At 40.7% G+C, this 18,376-nt stretch overlaps 1 protein-coding gene and 1 gene segment (V, D, J or C); one reads left to right on the top strand and one right to left on the bottom strand.

The window, feature by feature from the left end:
* Positions 1-5,069: 5,069 nt before the first annotated feature.
* LOC139062166 (immunoglobulin lambda-1 light chain-like) lies at positions 5,070-7,567 on the bottom strand. The gene is made up of 4 exons (XM_070542690.1): positions 7,525-7,567; positions 7,117-7,441; positions 6,314-6,348; positions 5,070-5,539 (listed from the first exon to the last, which is right to left on the bottom strand). The coding sequence occupies exons 1-4, from the start codon at positions 7,562-7,564 to the stop codon at positions 5,214-5,216; spliced, it is 726 nt and encodes a 241-aa protein (XP_070398791.1). The 5' UTR covers positions 7,565-7,567; the 3' UTR covers positions 5,070-5,213.
* Positions 7,568-15,437: 7,870 nt separating this feature from the next.
* On the top strand, positions 15,438-17,153 carry LOC139062008 (Ig kappa-b5 chain C region-like). The segment is given in 1 exon segment: positions 15,438-17,153. A coding segment is annotated over 1 exon segment (342 nt).
* The last annotated feature ends 1,223 nt before the right edge of the window (positions 17,154-18,376 follow it).

The following is an 18,376-nucleotide window of genomic DNA, read 5'->3' as shown; positions in this document are numbered from 1 at the left end:
GTGTGTAACCTACAGTAGGATCAAGTATCGGGAGGATTTAAGAGGAAAGAGAAACAAAACATTCATTTAAAGTTAAAGATGCTCTCTTTTAACCACAGGCTTTCACAAACCAATCTATTAAAATCAACTCTTTCTCTTTAAAAAATCAGACAAAAGCCCGTTTTAAACCAGTTTAGTAAATTCAACGCCCCTTGTGCCATTTTATATAAAAGGTTTTCTATGTTGTGATGAAAATATCATGAGTTTCATCAGCTGAGGAAAGAACCAATTACTGATACATTACTGCTTCTAACCGGATTGAACCGGAGGTTCCTCTGATATGGTGAATGAAAGCTGCTGAGAAAACCAACATCTATCGGAGGAGCCGATGATGCAGCCGTCTGGACACAGTGCTCTAACGGCAGCATTAGTGAAAGCATTGCACCAGAAGCTTGTGTGACTTCATTCTGCTAAAATCTTAATGTCATGGATTTTATCGATATGTTTATCAATAACCCATTTCCCTGTAGTCAGAGAGAAAAAGGATACAATGAACAACAAGTCAAACAGTTATAACTGTGGCAAGATGCACGAGGCAAAAGGCACTGAACATCCGGTCACAAAGTTTATTTATAGAGAGGGAGAGAGAGAGAGAGAGAGAGAGAGAGAGAGAGAGAGAGAGAGAGAGAGAGAGAGAGAGAGAGAGAGAGAGAGAGAGAGAGAGAGAGTGAGAGAGAGAGAGAGACATTGTGTGTGTGTGTGTGTGTGTGTGTGTGTGTGTGTGTGTGTGTGTGTGTGTGTGTGTGTGTGGATTGTGTGGGTGTGTCTGAATGAGTGAGCATGATCAAAGAGGCATAGAGCAATACATTTACATTCAGTTGATTGAGTCAATGATCAATAATTAATAAACATACATTTTTCCATAACACTTAACATTCAGGCATTGTTTTTGTGAAAAAAACCTTCATGTGGACCGCTTTAGCTAAACAGTGTTGTGTGCGTTATGAAAGCTTTGGGGCTAGGGCTGGGTGATATATTGAAAATGTATCGTTATCAACATTTTTTACTCTAATCAATATCATTTTTCCCGTGTCAATAAAATCAATAATAAAAAAGAATGAAAAGATGTGTGTAAGCTGGCCATGTTTGTGTCACTTTAAGAAGCTGTTCCACCTTAAGTCACATGACAATTGTTGTTGAAAGGATTTGAACATCATGAGAAGTTAAATTGAATTGATTCGCACCTTGCAAGCCGGTGTTTCTGTAAATTCATTATTTCTCAAGCTCCTGTTTACATTTTTGTTTTTATTCTCTTTATTGTTTTTATCTTAACTTTTCTATTTTTTTCTCCCATTTTTACTGTGATTTTTTTTCTGTTTTTTTTTTTTTTGGTGAGATGTCGAAGCAACACTAGTAGCTGCGTCACAATACCAGCTACTGCAGCGTGTTTTTGCCAAGCTGTCTCTGTGACTGATTGGTCAAATGACGACTCGCGACCAGTTAGCAAAGATGGTTTGTGATCAAGGTGAACACTCCTTTTTCTGAAATTGATTCTTATACAGAACGACTGAACCCGACCAAAGATTCTTTCCTAAAAAAAAAAACTATGTTCGGTTCACGTGAAAGTCAAATTTAGCTTCATAAATGGCAATTTTTGCCAAAAAAGCAAAAATTCTGTAAAAATCAGACAAATGCGTTTTAAATTCACGCCAATACTAACCAAACTTACAGCTTTACTAAATCAATTTAAGACTTTTTAAGAATCCTAATGTTCCTTAAATCAAATTCAAGACTTTTAGGACTTTTCAAGACCCTGCGGATACCCTGCTCTTACTCCCTTGTTCACACACACACACACACATTCACGTGTGGAACACTGAAAAACCTAGGAGCTAAATTGTCTGAGGCTTTACGCCTCTGGTGGGGTCACGCATCACAAACAGGTCATAGGTGAGGGATCACACAAAGTGCAGCTCAAAGACCCCTTATGAGAAAAAACATAAATGGAAACCGTGTTCCCTCGCCCGGAATGGCCCCTCTAATCTGAATTCAGGTGGTGTTTTGCTTTTGGACTTCGGTGCTCGTCATGGATTGTCCATAATGAATCCCATGTTCAGACATAAAGGTGTCCATATGTGACCGCATCCCTCGGGGGGTCCTGTGGGGGTACCTTGAGAAAACGGGATACCAGGCTGTCTGGTATGGGCAGTTAGGTCCCTGTATGACTGGTGTCAGAGCTGGGTCCGCATTGTGGGCAGTAAGCCGGACTCGTTTCCAGTGAGAGCTGGACTCCGCCAAGGTTGCCCTTTGTCACCGATTCTGTTCATAACTTTTATAGACAGGATAGTCAAGTTGTTGAGGAGGTCCATCTTGAAATTTAAACCAGCCTAACGCTGTACCTCTTATCCCTACATGGAGCCATTCTAAGTGAATATTGTGATTGACTGTGTCAAAAGCAGCATTGAGATCTAACAAGACTAGGACAAACGCAAGATTCTTATCTGAGGCCATGAGAATATCATTTGTAACTCTCACTAATGCAGTTTCAGTGCTGTGATGCTCTCTAAAACCAGACCGAAATTCCTCAAATGGATCATTAGTGTTTAAATGCTCACATCATTTTCCCAAAGACTTTAGATACAAATGGAAGGTTGGATGTTGGTCTATAATTCATTAGGTCATCTGGATCCAGAGGTTTCTTAAAGTGGGAGTAACACCATGGATGGAGACTTATTTCAATCACACTTCCTTTTAGAAAAATACCTGGAGAAAAGACATTACCTGGAGTACCGAGAGAGCGACACTGAGGCAATGAGGTTGAGCCAGGTGGAGGTGCGGCCGAGACTCAGCAGGAGTCCAGTGCAGTGCAGCCACGTAGTACTGTACACACAACGTCCTGAAGCTCTACAGCCATCAGCTGGCTGATTCTAAATCAGTGTGGAGCAGAGTTTTAACCTGAAGATGGATATAATTACAGTTTTGGGCTGAAATATTAAATTTAAGTAAGTTGCACCAAACTGCCAAAATAAAGATTACATGTCTACAACACTATTAGATCCTTATCTACACAGGTTATCAGCTAAATGAAAGTTGATTTAGGTTTATCTCAAACTTTAAGTAGAGGTTTAATTAAAGCAACCTGTGGTATGCATCCATTTAATAAGGGTTAGACCCCTTAAACCCTCTTAAAACGGAACTTATCACGCATCAATTATAACGGCAGACTTCACAAATGTAAAATCTGAAGTATCTGGTCCAGTAAAAATTTAAAATTATCCTTCAGAGCATGCAACTTTATGATCAACTCATGTCTAGAAGGAGAAATGTTGCAGCTCAGGTACACGGACAACATGGCTGTTCTTGATGCAACCACGCTGACACGCTGCAGCTCTCACCCTGCGTTAATCTCCATCGTGGGCAGGGCCTGAGCTCCTCAGCAGAGCGGGCCACAGGCTGAGTTTGGAGGAAGTGGCGTGCGGCACACATTTCCAGTATTGTAATCATGGCAGGATGGGTGTCCAGAGGAGGAGTCAGCTGAGAAGGCCCAGCCTGTGAGCAAACGCATTCTTCATCCAGGCCATGAGATCAACATCCTGCTCCTGCATCAGCATCTCAGGCTCTGCAGAGAAAAGTCCTGATCACAGCTCTGACCATGAGATGTGTCAGCTCTACTGTCCTCAAACTTCTCCTCCTTGTAGTGGTCCACCATAATATCTGTCTCAACTGAGATCAGCGTCTTCTTGTTGAACTCACGGAGGAGCAGCATGAGCTCGTCAAACCACTCAAAGCAGAACCGGGCCTAAACAAACAAACAACACTGCTAAAAATAAATAAATAAATAAAGAAGATTGAAATGCGGATAAAATGTTGACAGCAGTTGTAGTCACGCATCCTACCTCCATGTCTTTCTTCTTTTATAAGTAGGATGAGTGCTCTGCTAAATGTCTGTTGGAAGCACACACATAGTAGATGTTACGTGTGCCTGCCTTCACATGGGAGGCATACTCCATCAGATTGGTCTGCTGGCTGGCTGATAGAGCGAACCACTAAACCTCAGCAGCTTGGTAATGTCTTACAGAAGGACAGCTAGGAGAGGGACTGCTGCTAAAGCCCTCAGAGAGAGAAGAGCAGTTAGACTTTTAAAAAATAAAGCGGGCACCTTGACATCCTGCTCCTGGACAGTGATGATTCCCTCCCTCATGAAAAGGCCATCTTCATCAAAGAACCTGTTGTCCTTCTCTGGGTCCTTCTTGCTCTGGTCCAGTAGGACACGGATTACTCGCTGCTGCAGAACATCACAAAACGTCCTGAAGAACCTCGATCATGAGATGACATTCATATGTATGAGCAGCGTAACAAGATGATAATAGCTTAAAACAATGTTTTTATAGCTCTGGTGTCCGACTAGAGGTGCGCGTTAACAAACGACAGGTGTTGCTTCCAGCATAATCCCAACAGTAGGGAGAGGAGCTTAAGGTGCAATACAATTTCTGCCACCTATAGATGGTGCCATCTGAATGAAAAACTCCAAGTTTCTGTTTTAAATAGATAAAAGCTTACAATAAAATAATGTTTCACCCTCATAACGAAATAAATTCTTCAAAAATAAAGATTTAAGAGTAAAGGGCGCACTCCTGTAGCTTTTCTCTACTCAGGTTCAAAGGGATACCTTCACTGTCCATCACACACACACGCGCGCGCGTGTGTCAGCCAGCCAACAAGAGAGGGTCTTGAGATGCAACACAATACCAAAGGCACCAAACACATCTACCTGTCACACACACACACACACACACGGTGGATCAGGTGTTTCACTCTGACTCGGACCTTTTTATTTACATGTAACATTAATAAAAGGACCTGCAGCTGTCAGACCAGAAACAGAGAAAAGAGCAGAGACGCTTCACTGGTTGTGATTAAAAAAGAACTAAACTCAGTTTCATTTGCTGCCCACTGGTTTGATTCTTCTCAGTCATTAAGAATTCAGAACATTTAGTTTTGCTCTGAATAAAAACAAATGTTTTATTTAGTAAAATGCAGCATTTGTAAAAAAGTTTTTTTCTAAACAAAAACACAGAAACAAAGTGTTGTTTGGTCTTTATAATTGTGTTTATTTATGAATGCAAAGCTGATCTTGTACTGAATGACAGTAAAAACAGGCGTAAAACTGAATCTAATTCTTTTAAAAGTTAAACATGAAAGAATCAGATGTGGATGAAGCTTGAGGTCCTGTGTTATTCCCCAGCAGGACATCCTGACTTGCTGATGGTTTTCTCTGCAGACTGGGAGCCCAGAGACACTTTACAGGTGTAGACCTGATTCATGTCCCAGTCTGATGTCTGGATGGACAGAGAGCTGCTGATGTGGAACGTCTGCTCTGGTCTCTGAACAGCGGAGCTGCTAGAGATCCCACCGCTCACTGGACTCCCACCAACCAACCAGGTCACATCTGAAAAAGGTCCAGACTGCCTGGACACACAGACCAGAGAGGCTGTGTTGGACTGGAGCTCAGAACTGGATGGAGGGAAAACAGTCAGGACAGGAGGAGGAAGACTGGAATCTGAGAGGACATAGAGGACAAGATCAGGTCACTGATCAGTCAGGTGGCTCTGATTTATGGACTTCAGAATAATCAATCACAAGTTGGAGAAAAAGTCAACCAGCAGAGTTCATGTGTCATGCCAAGTCATTGCTCAGAAGATTTGAGTAAAATAAATCATTAAACACATCTGGTTTTTAACTAAAACCAAACGTCTCACTGCTTATTTTTGATATTTGGTTAAAAACTGTACAATGAATATTTCTGTCACCTGTTTTCTCTGATTCCCGTTTTAATTACTGTTCTGTGTGACATGATACAAAAATAAATATGCAATAAATAAATAACATTTTTACGTTGACTAAAAAACACAGATGTAATGTAACTTTATTCAAATTGTCACACATTTTGAACACTTCCTAAAGCGCATTTTTATCGTTAATTTTCGATACATTCACAAAAATATTTTTGCTGATTATTGAAACAAACAAAAATGTTATTTAAATGACTTTTAGCCAAAACTGGAGAGAAAAGATCAACTATTTTAGTTCTATCTTGTTCATTGAAGCAAATAAACATGTTATTCATTAAAAACAAAGTAAACAGATGAAACAGAAGTAATAAATAATGAATCTTATTCCTGTTCATCATCTGAAGCTCAGCTGATCGTCATTCTGACACTGAAATTACAAACATCTAAAACAACTAATGAAATTGTTAAAAATAGCAGGAATATTTAAAATAGACTCAGAAAAAAACAGAATAATTCTCCATGAGTTTTTAACAAAGACATACCTGTTACAAACAGCTTGGTTCCTTGTCCGAATACCACAGTGATTCAGTTTGTACACATGGCCGTACAAAAACCTGCTGCTGGTCTCTGACGAGGGAGTGGAACTGAAACATCTGCTGACAACAACTTTCACTGCCAGCATCTCTTTATCTGACAGGAGCTCACGGCTTGAATCTGACAGAAAGAACCTGCTGACATGAAGAACATCTTAAAATGATCTAGATGGATTTTTTTATTCTAGATTTAAGATGAAGAAACGGAGGTGAAACAATAAAGGACAGATGAACAAACCTGGATCAGACATTTCTGCTATGCAGAAATAAACACTCCATCATGATAACATCCATGATCAATACGAGTGATCAGAAGATCACAGGATGTCCCTCTGCAGCCTGAGTCTATAAAACAGAATCAGAGTCAACTCAGGCTCTCCTCATGAATTACTCTGAAATCATCAAGCCTGCTGTTAAAGAGGCTCTAAGCCTGGATGTTTCTCATCACTAGCTCTGTTTGGATCATCTGGAATCATGAAGTCTGATGATGTGATGGAGCTAGATCATCAGAAACTTTATATGAGGAGAAGAAAAAACAAACTTTAGTACCTCCTTATATGTATCAGTAATGCTTCATCACAATAATCCGTCTGTGTTCTGTTGATCCGAATAATCAATAATAAATATTAATACAGTTATTTATTTACTGTATGAGGCAGACGTTTGTGCCGGTGAAACATTTTGACTTTAGGAGAAGAAAGCAGAAGTAGATGTGTTGAGGTTTTTGTCACAGAGTGAATCACTGTGACACCCACTCTTCAGCAGATGTGTCCCATGTGCTGCAGTGATAAACAGCAGAGTCTGCTGCTTCTGTCTGCTTAATAATAAACTGATAATCTATGTTTGATGTGGCTTTAGAGCTAAATTGGTCTGCGGAGAAGCCTGATCCAAAGCTGGGTAAATCATGAGTGTGGTAAAATTTCAGAACATACTGAGGAGTTCCACCAGACACCTGTTTGTACCAGAAGACATACTGCACGTCATCTCTCTGGACGTTACAGTAGAGAACGACCTGTTGACCTGTAGAAACTGTGTGAACAGCAGGCGTCTGGGTCAACACTGTGGCTGCATCAGCATCTGGAAACACACAAAGAAACACATGAAGGAAAAGTTTGTGTTTGAAAAGACAGAATCTAAAATGAACCAGAGGAGAGTCTTACATGTGAGAGCGGCGATGACAGAACAGAGAGTCCACAGCATGTTGTCAGTTTGAGCTTTAAAGGTTCCTCAGAATCCCGCTGAGAGGTGAAAGCGTTCAAGTGAGAGGAGAAGACCGACGGAGAGACTTATAAAGAGTCTGAGGAGAGAAAAAGGAGGAGGTTCAGCCTTCAGTCAGAAAGGTTCACGTATAAAAGCTCTGATGATGTTTTCATCAACACATTTGCATGAGTTTAAAAGTTATGTTTTGTTCACATAGAAACACTTTTGGAGCTTTGTGTTTGAGAATAACTGATGATCATGACAGCTGTTATGTTACAAGCAGTTTTTTTTTTACTTCTGTCTAGAACAGTTTACTGAAAACTCTTGAGCCGGTCTTGAGGAGGTTGATGAGTATTAATGAGTAGCAGCTTCTGATCAGAATATTGATGGAGGTTAATTGTAGTTTTCTAGTCCACAAAACACTTCCATGTGTGGCCTGCAGGCAGTGCGGTTGCACAAAACTCCAAAAAGGTTTTTATGCCCTTTAAAGGGCAAGTCAAGCATGCCTCAGAGTCCTTCTCCACCCACGTATCAATTTTAAAAACTGCAACATTAGTAGTCGTTGTCTGGTGGACCGAGAGGGCGGAGCCGCGGCAGTGACGAAGACGATGGGTAACGAGACGAAGCTAGCTCCCTTCAGTCTGAGCAGTTATTAGAAGTGGAGGACGTTTCTCCCCCAGACACTCGAGAAGAAAGGGACCAAGTCAATTTGGAGGAGACAAGCGGACCTGAGCCTTATTGTTTTGAGCTTGTGAGTTGCCTGAAACTACCGGAACTGACCCAACAGAACCAGCTCTGAATGGTAAGTAGCCATTAGCCATAGCATTAGATTAGCTGTAGGGTTTGGCTCCACGGCCCTAGAGAGCTAGTATTCAGCATGTTTTAGAGGTTTATCTGCTTCAACACACCTGGTTTTAATCAGCAACAAATAGCTGTGCTGCTTAACAGCTAATCTAACCTGTTAAAGCAGGAAAACCACTGAAACGTGCTGGATAGCAGCTCTCCAGATAAAGTAGGCACCTGCTTAGGGCCTGATTGGCTGGATGGGGCCCAGACAGAGGGACACAATTAAAAATAAATAAACTAAAAATAAAATGTACTAATGTCCTATGATAAAATTTGTAGATAGGACTGCAGGTGTTTTTGAGTAGGCTAACTTTCACGATGCTTTCGGGTGCGGCAAAATGTGAAAAAAAATGAAGAGGAACAAAAGAAGAGACAGCGGGGGGCTTTACAGAAGTTTCTGTTGCGCTGCTTGGGCAGCCGTCCGACAGCTGTAAACCTGCTCGAGTCAGCAGAGCCAGAGGCCAGGCCCGAGCCAGACCCGGAGGAGACACGGCCCGAAGATGCGGTGGAAGATGCGGCGGAAGACGCTGTAGCGCCAACGCCGTCACAGAATGACGAACTGGAAGAACAGCAGCCAGCCAGAAGTAAGCCCAATACAGTCTTACAGCAGCCTGCTGTAAGGGTCTGCAGAGGCTGTCAGCTGGAGCCTCTAGACCAGGGGTGTCAAACTCATTTTAGCTCAGGGGCCACATCGAGGGAAATCTAGTCCCAAGTGGGCCGGACCGGTAAATTAAAAACAACTTCAGATTGTTTGTTTTAATACAATCAATATAAAACAAAGGCTGGAGCCTGAGGACAGTGTATCCAAAATAGTACAAGTACAACCCCTGAAGTGTACTTGAAAATTTGAAAAAAAAAAAATAAATAAATAAATAAATAAATAAACATTCCTTAGTGATTCAAAGAGCTTACAGATCACGTGACTAGATCAGTTTCATGCAGCACTTAAAGTATATTTGACTCATTTTACTTAACATCTTTTAGCTTTCACCAGCACATCAATATCAGAAGTCACATCCTGAGTGGCGGCCAACTTCAGGATGTGATTCAAGTTCTTGTGTGAGCCTTGAGCGCAGCTTTGTTTTATTTATCCTCGTTACAGAGAAAACTTGCTCACAAAGATACGTTTATTTTCACTCTACATTGTAAAGTATGAAAAAATAAAGTTTACACAACCATCTCGTGGGCCGGATTTAACTCGTTTGCGGGCCGGATCCGGCCCGCGGGCCATATGTTTGACACCCCTGCTCTAGACCCAGAAAGGATGTTAACAAACTACCCATCTGAAACTGCAAAGTGGTACCAAACTGATGACAGGATGTGTGAGTACTTTGCACGAAACCATCCCTCTCAAAATATTGGATATTTCTCTGCGTCACAGAGGAAATCTGGAGACATAAACTGAAGCTTAACCAAGGAGCATTTCTTTAGACGTGTTTCTGCTGTGACTGAGGCATGTGATGCTGGAAGGCTGAAGATTATCCCGAAGTGGAGCATGCTAAATGGTTTTCTTGGTAAGTGTTGCTGGTTTTATGAATTATTTTTCAAATATGTTTTATTAATGTTCAAATAGCAAAACAAACAATAAGTTCATACAGAAAATTCACACCGAATTTCTGATTCAGCAGAGGCAATAACAGCCTGAATGAGCATAAAGCAAGATCAAAACTTAAGATAATGTTTTCATTTTATTAAAATCTTTATACTGTAATCATTTAAGCTGCGCGTTTGTTTTTGCGCCTTTAATACATGCTTCAGTACATTCAAATTGATCTATTTATTCTTGAATGTCTTTCCACTATCATGTGATTAATTTGCCAACATTTATAATTGTTGTAAGCTATTGTATTTTGCAGAAAATATTTTTAATTAAATGTAAACAGCAAATAAGAGAAACATATTTACTCTGTTTACATAGTTTAATGACACCTAGTGGTAGTTTACTGTTGCGACTGCCTTGACAATGACACTCCCAATAGATGAGGATAATTTATTAGCATTTAATACGGCTGTGTAATGACGTGTAAATTATTAATATCAAAAAATAGTCTGATAGAATGTTTAACATACAACACATGACTTATTTTGGCATACAAACAACCAACTTGTAACCAAAGACTAGGCTATGTAAAATGCGAATGAACTTTTATTAGTTACTTTGTTAAGTTTCAGATTTCAATTCATTAAATAACATCGATGGAGGGGGGCCCAAAAATGCAGCCTGTGTAGTGTAGTCCATTTATGTAATCCAGCTCTGTCTCCATGAGCCCTGGGCTCAAGTTACAGTCTGCTGCAAAGAAAGTTATGAAACTACCCCATGAGAAAATGATTCTGTAATGTGTTCAGCCCACTAAAACTGCCCTGATTTCATTATTTATTTACTGATACCAGCTGCTCTCTTGGTACTAGGTGATTCTCTGGTGTCTGCAGCTGGTCTCCTCTGCCGGTGTCGTCAGGATCAGGAGCTTCCGGAAGAATGTGCCTTTGAATGACTCTTTCCTCCTCTAAACAGTTATTTGTTATATTAATTACATAAATCTCAATTTAAATATTTCCTGTTTTTGTTCATGTCCATAAATACTTAAACATGCTTGAAATTAAAACAAGCTTTTACTTACTTTCTATGCAGCAGATTGTAACTTGAGCCCAGGGCTCATGGAGACAGAGCCGGATTACATAAATGGACTACACTACACAGGCTGCATTTTTAGGGCCCCCCCTCCATCAATGTTATTTAATGAATTGAAATCTGAAACTTAACAAAGTAGTTTAATTCATCACAATAGAGCTAGTTAAACATGCAACAGTGTGATAATTCAATAAATGTAATTTATAAATATCCATTAAAATATCAAAACTGGAATCTATATGAGATATTTGGCAGCACAAAAAACTTGTCAAACACAATATTTATTATAATAATTGTAGGCAGACAGGAGACAGAGCTGATGGAGGTTCTCAGTCATCGAAAGGGGGCTGAAGGCTTTCCAGGAACAAGAGATGTGGTGTTGTCTCTTCTCTCTCTATTCTGCCAGATGAGTTGATAGGTTACACGTGTGTGTGGACAGCCTCATGCTGTCACAACCAGATGACAGGAGTTATCAGGTGATCAGCCGGGCTAATGATGAGATGCAGAAAGAAAACAAATCCAGGACAGTGTACAGTAATAGCAATAATAATATGTGGTGTTGCTCACCTTATGTGCTCTTATAGAGTATTACTGTGTGCCTGCCTCATGGTGTAGCGTCCATATTTTGCTGAGTGTCCTGCAATGATGCAGGTTATTAGTTAAATTACTTTTAATAGCAAAAACCAAAATATTTAATTTACATGTTGTTTACCAGGTGAATCAGCTCACACGTCACCAAGTGTCACAGGACCAGAATCAGTAGTCTCCTTCATGATGTCATGATGTAATCTAGCTCCAAACTTGCAGCAGCAACACACGTGTAGCAATAAGCTATGAAACGAAAACATAGTTAATGTTAAAACTCAAAGGCTGTAATAAAGAATGCATGATGATTAAAAACAACTCACCTTTACTACACAGTCTGACAGCAGATTACTTGGGTTCATTTAGCCTGAAAAAAAAAAAAAAATATATATATATATAACATCACAGTGTTGTGGGAGGTCGCTTCCAGAGATGATGACAAACGTGGAAAGCAGAGCAAGGATGGAGCTACAGGTTTTCTGTTAGATCAGGAGGCCCTGAGGTAAAATGGGATGTTGGTGTGAGTCTGGGAAGATACTCCTCTTCAGTGATGACCTGCCAGGCTGAGACGTAAGGAAAAAAAACAGAAAACAGAGTACAATATTATTATTTAGAATGTTTTTACCTGGATCAGTACATAGAGCTTGTCCTGTCATTCAGATGGAAGCTGCTCAGAAGCTCTCCACCACACCTGGGTCTGTTCAGGGGTGTAGAAGCTGCTCTGGGTGGAATTCCCATCATAGTCCCAGTGTCAGACACACAGCTGCTGGGAGGCTATGTGAAATATTCAGAAACAGCAAATATATTTACCGTATAGTTGTTTTTAAGAGTAGCAACACACGCATAACAATAAGCTAAAATAATGACATAATGTTAAAACTAGAAGGTAAAGAAAGACAGATGGTTAAATAATTCACCTGCAAGGCTCTAGCCTGGACCGGTGCAGGCTGGAGGACTACATCCATCTTGGGCAGATTTAGCTTGAAAAATATAATAATATCACCTTGTTGTGGGAGTTTAGTAACTTAGATCATGTACAAAACAAACTATCTAATATATGTGCTCAATAACATGGCTGGTGAGTGATCTGACTGCTCTCAGGGCTAACTCACTGTCCAGAACCAGACATGTTCTAATGAGAACCGGACTCAGCACCAGTTCAGAGCCAGGTCAGCTTTTTAGCAGAAGGAGGAGCTGCTCGTCAATGTCCCTCCTGCTCTGCATCAGCGCTGATATTACTAACTGGTACAAAAACTCAACCCGAACCAGTGTGTGATATTATCACACACACAACACTCGCTTTGAGCCTGCGGCAGTGTGGACTGATTGTCTAAATTACGTGAACCACGTCCACGTCTCTCTTACGTTGTAATTATAAATATAGCATATATAGCTACAAAATTACAGTTAGAGAACAATCTTTAGAAGCTGTTAAAAGTAATTATTTAGCTTACTCACCTCAGATTGGGCCCAAAATCTCCGTTTTGGGGAAGCGGCAGTCGGCGGGATCCGGCTACTGGAACGGCTTGGACTAATTTGTGAAATGCTCTTCAAACCAGCTGGTTCAAGCTCCACCAAGTTGGTGAAAGAGTCTGATGTAAAAAATACTAAACTACAAAATCTAACAGCCAAGCTACTCTAACTAAATAATTTTAATGCTAGAAGTTTTGCTCGGACTCTGACAAAATGCTAATGCTAACTACAGCACAACTCACTTACGAGCCCCGACTGTTACAAGGCTGGTTGAGGCCGCGGTGCTTTTTATAACCTACAGCCACAGAACTGCTACGTAGTACTTTTCTGAAATATGTAGCATTGTTCTCGTTAGCCATTGGCTAAAACCGACTCAAAATAAACGTGTTCTATACTTTTGAGCTGAAGATGGCGCTAGACTGACGTTTGTAGACAGAATTTAGAGTTTTCAAAGAAAACGCATCAAAATGCAAACATAGTAACTACACATGTCTACAACACTATTAGACACTCATTTATACTAGTTATCAGCTAAAATAAGTTGATGTTGATGTGACTTGCTCTTTAATGAAACATGTCCACCAAACTGCTCTGTGGAGAACACACACACACACACACACTTGTATTTATATGCTTGTGTGGACCTCCGTTGACTTCCGTTCATTTTAGTGACTCCACTATGCCTAACCCATATACTAACCTTAACCAATGGGGTTATTTTCCTAACCCTAACCTAAACTAAAATTTAGTTCACACCATACAACTAAATCCAAGTTTTAGGGTGCTTAGCATTGTGTGGACCAGCAAAATGTAAAAATGTCCACACAGTACTGGTTAACACACACACACACACACACACACACGGGATTTGTACGTTTATTTAGTCCTCTTATCTTTCTCAGTAACAGTGAAAAGGTGGATCAGGTGTTCCCCTTTGACTCGGACCTTTTTATTTAAATGTAACATTAATAAAAGGACCTGCAGCTGTTTCCTGACAGCTGAAACAGAAAAGAACAGAGACGCTTCACTGGTTGTGATTAAAAAAGAACTATACTCAGTTTCATTTACCGCCCACTGGTACCGTTTACCCAGGGCCCACTGCAGGGAGGGGCCCTGAGACAGCTTTGAATAAAAAATGTTTTATTGTTGTTGTTTTTTCCCCCCAACTTACTTAATGTCTTAATAAACTTTCCTTTACCTGGATAAAGAGGTTAAGAAACAGAATTTTGCCTTAAAAATAATAACTGAATAATCTCTGAGGCATCTATCACCCCTTAAAAATGTGCAAAGTGGTTTAGTCCACACCAGCAGCCAGGGGCTGCACGGCCGCATGTACAGCTATGAGACATCGCAGATGCCGACAGCCAGAGCTGGAGGAAGGACAGTCAGTCATGTCTTTTCCCAAGAAAGGGAAATCTGGCTTCCAGAAAAGAAAAGAAAAGAAAAGAAAAGAAAAGAAGGAGAAGGAGAAAAAGTTAATTGAACAGAAGCAAGTATTGACTAGGTTTTTCAAGAAGGAAGGTGAGCAGCAGCAGAACACGGTATTAGCTGATATTAGCTAGCTCTCAGAAGCTGCATTCATGTTAGGTGTTCAGTGTTAAACACCTTTAGTTTCACCATCAAGATCAAATATAAATTAATTAGTGTTATCAGTGAAAACACTAATTAATATATATTAATCAGAATTATTATCGCGGGCGGCCGCCGCCAATTAATTCGCGGACCTCGCAGTAAAAACAGGTTCACTCTGTGTGGATATTTCAGCTCCTTCCCAGTCATGGACCAGGACAAACTTGGTATTGATGGATTCGTGGTAATCTCAGGAACGTGAAGCTGCCACTGTTTTTCGTATAGCATGATGACACTGGTGTTAGAGGATTGTTATTGACTTGGTTAGATATTTTAAGCCTATCTTAAATTTCTTTATTTGATCTTGAAAACGGACAATCTTACAATTTGGCTGATAATGCAGGGATTATAAAATTTAGAGTACATTACATTCACAGAGAGAACCTGGTTTATTTCATGTCATATGTATTTAATATATCAGTATTAGCAAAGCTTAACATCATGAACCATGACAGACATGACTGAAGAGCAGATGAAGATATCATGCCAGGCACTGATGAGAAAATATTACAAGGATCTCACAGCTGAATTTGAGAATAAGATGCTACACCTGAGAACAATATATGGTGCCACATTTCCACACATTCGGTCTCCTCTTGAGCTGCTTAATGCCATCTACAGGATGCAATTACAGAGCGTTTTTGGAGAAGTTTGTATTGGACTGAGGATATTTTGCACACTACCTGTGACTGTTGCTGGGGGTGAACGGGCTTTTAGCAAACTGAAACTGGTGAAAAATTATTTGAGATCAACAATGTCCCAGGACAGACTGAACAGCCTAGCTCTTCTTTCTATTGAAAGCCAATTAGCCAAAGGACTGGACTTTAAAGATCTCATAAGTGATTTTACTAACATGAAGACCTGTCAGTGGGCATTTACTGGAAAATAAATTCCAGGATTTTTGTTTGAACACATTGTTGGCAAATTAAAATAATTATATGTGAAGTCTGGGCATTTCACTTTTATTATGCTGGCATTTGTATTTGCTCAATATAGAGGTTAAACTAGGATCATATTTATTATCTTGTCTTATAGCATGACAAAAAATGTGTAAGAGAGATATTAAGTAATTGAGCATGGGGGCCCACCTAGAAGACTTGTACCTAGGGCCCAGAATTTGGTGCAACACCCCTGCATAGCAGCAACACAAAACGAGTAACAACTAAACTCTCATATTAACCAAATTAATACCAAAACTACGAAAGACCATCACATAATTTCTTTTTTACCGAGTGATGTCTTATTTAAAACAAGCGAAGGGGTAAAGTTTCCTTTACACCTAAAAAGGCTAACGGTTAAACACAGTTTACTAAGCACCCACCAAAGTTGTCACATAATACTTTAACTTAACAAAACCAACACCAAAAGCTGCTGAGGAGACAGCAGACCAGAGTGAACCTCCCTGGCCTGCTGCTCCCTGAACTGAGGGCTGGCTGACTTTTATGATGCTGGCAGAGCTGATATTCAGGATCAGCTGGGAGAGTCTAATTGGGAGGCAATTTAGTGAGATGGGAGACAGGTGCTGCATCTCCTCTCACACACACACACAGGGAATAAATAAAACCAAATGGCCCTGGGCCGTAACATTGGGCAAGACACTTAACCCACATTGCCTGCTGGTGGTGGTCGGAGGGACCGGTGGTGCCAGTGTTCGGCAGCCTCACCTCTGTCAGTGCGCCCCAGGGCAGCTGTGGCTACATCGTAGCTCATCCCCACCAGTGTGTGAATGTGTGTGTGAATGGGTGAATGACTGACTGTGTTGTAAAGCGCCTTGGGGGGTTCCAGGACTCTAGAAGGCGCTATATCAAATACAGGCCATTTTTATAGAGGTGAGGAGATGACACTGCACTTGTTCTCAAAATTGGGGAAAAGAACGGATTTCAAGACTGCATTCTGAGCACTCTTTGTAGTAAACAGTAAACAACGCTTTATAAATGTATAATGGTGGTTAGTGCTGTGCATGCATGCGTGTGTTTACTGACGGCTGTCTTCCCTCCATCCAGTTCTGAGCTCCAGTCCAACACAGCCTCTCTGGTCTGTGTGTCCAGGCAGTCTGGACCTTTTTCAGATGTGACCTGGTTGGTTGGTGGGAGTCCAGTGAGCGGTGGGATCTCTAGCAGCTCCGCTGTTCAGAGACCAGAGCAGACGTTCCACATCAGCAGCTCTCTGTCCATCCAGACATCAGACTGGGACATGAATCAGGTCTACACCTGTAAAGTGTCTCTGGGCTCCCAGTCTGCAGAGAAAACCATCAGCAAGTCAGGATGTCCTGCTGGGGAATAACACAGGACCTCAAGCTTCATCCACATCTGATTCTTTCATGTTTAACTTTTAAAAGAATTAGATTCAGTTTTACGCCTGTTTTTACTGTCATTCAGTACAAGATCAGCTTTGCATTCATAAATAAACACAATTATAAAGACCAAACAACACTTTGTTTCTGTGTTTTTGTTTAGAAAAAAACTTTTTGACAAATGCTGCATTTAAATTAGACTCACAAATAAATAATACATCTTTATTAAGCTACTTTAGCGATGAACTTGTTTTAAATCAGGACAGATGTCTTACAGTTTATATTTGTCCTTAAAAAAGTCACTTTACTAAATAAAACATTTGTTTTTATTCAGAGGAAAACTCTAAATGTTCTGAATTCTTAATGACTGAGAAGAATCAAACCAGTGGGCAGCAAATGAAACTGAGTTTAGTTCTTTTTTAATCACAACCAGTGAAGCGTCTCTGCTCTTTTCTCTGTTTCTGGTCTGACAGGAAACAGCTGCAGGTCCTTTTATTAATGTTACATGTAAATAAAAAGGTCCGAGTCAGAGTGAAACACCTGATCCACCTTTTCACTGTTACTGAGAAAGATGATAAGAGGACTAAATAAACGTAGTTCATTCCTCCTTAAGTCAGAAGCTTTGAATACCTCCTTAACTGTATCAGTAATGCGCCTTCATAATAATCTGCCTCTGTTCTGTGGATCAGAAAGAATCATCAATAATAAAGAATAATAAAAGTATTTATTTACTGTATGAGGCAGAAGTCTGTGTGCAATAAACAGCAGAGTCTGCTGCTTCTGTCTAGCCTAGTGAACTAGACCAAATTCTTGCTTTGCAAAGTTTGGTCTAGGAACGCTCCACTGGAACCTCTGCAGCCCCAACAGCATTCTGGCTGGCCAACCACAGCTCTCTAGAGGGGTTTCAAACATGTAAAGAGCTGTGATTGATCCATAATGGTGGGCCAATCATAATGCTCTATGATAAATGATAAATGACCTGCACTTGTATAGCGCCTCTCAGAGTAAGGACTCCAAAGTGCTTTACACTACAGTGTATCATTCATCCATTCACACACACATTCATACACTGGTGGAGTTGTATGGTGTCAGGTTTCCGCCAAAACCCGTGCAAGCGTAGCCAAAACCTGTGCACGCGTATTGTCCACATCGCGCGTGCGAACGGGACTCGCGCGTGGAGGTTAGAACCTCACGAGTGAAAATATACATGGCGAGGAGGTCATTTGTACACCACTGAGAGGGAGCAAACTGTGTCTGTGAGTGCACAAGGATGTGCACAAGTGACAAACCTGCGTGCGTGCGTTGGCCAACGAGCACACGGCAGAGGAAAACATGCGCGCTGCAGCCTCACTGCGCG

Source organism: Nothobranchius furzeri, chromosome 12 (assembly GCF_043380555.1).
Source record: "Nothobranchius furzeri strain GRZ-AD chromosome 12, NfurGRZ-RIMD1, whole genome shotgun sequence".
Lineage (NCBI taxonomy): Eukaryota > Metazoa > Chordata > Actinopteri > Cyprinodontiformes > Nothobranchiidae > Nothobranchius > Nothobranchius furzeri.
This window is presented reverse-complemented; position numbering and strand designations above follow the sequence as displayed.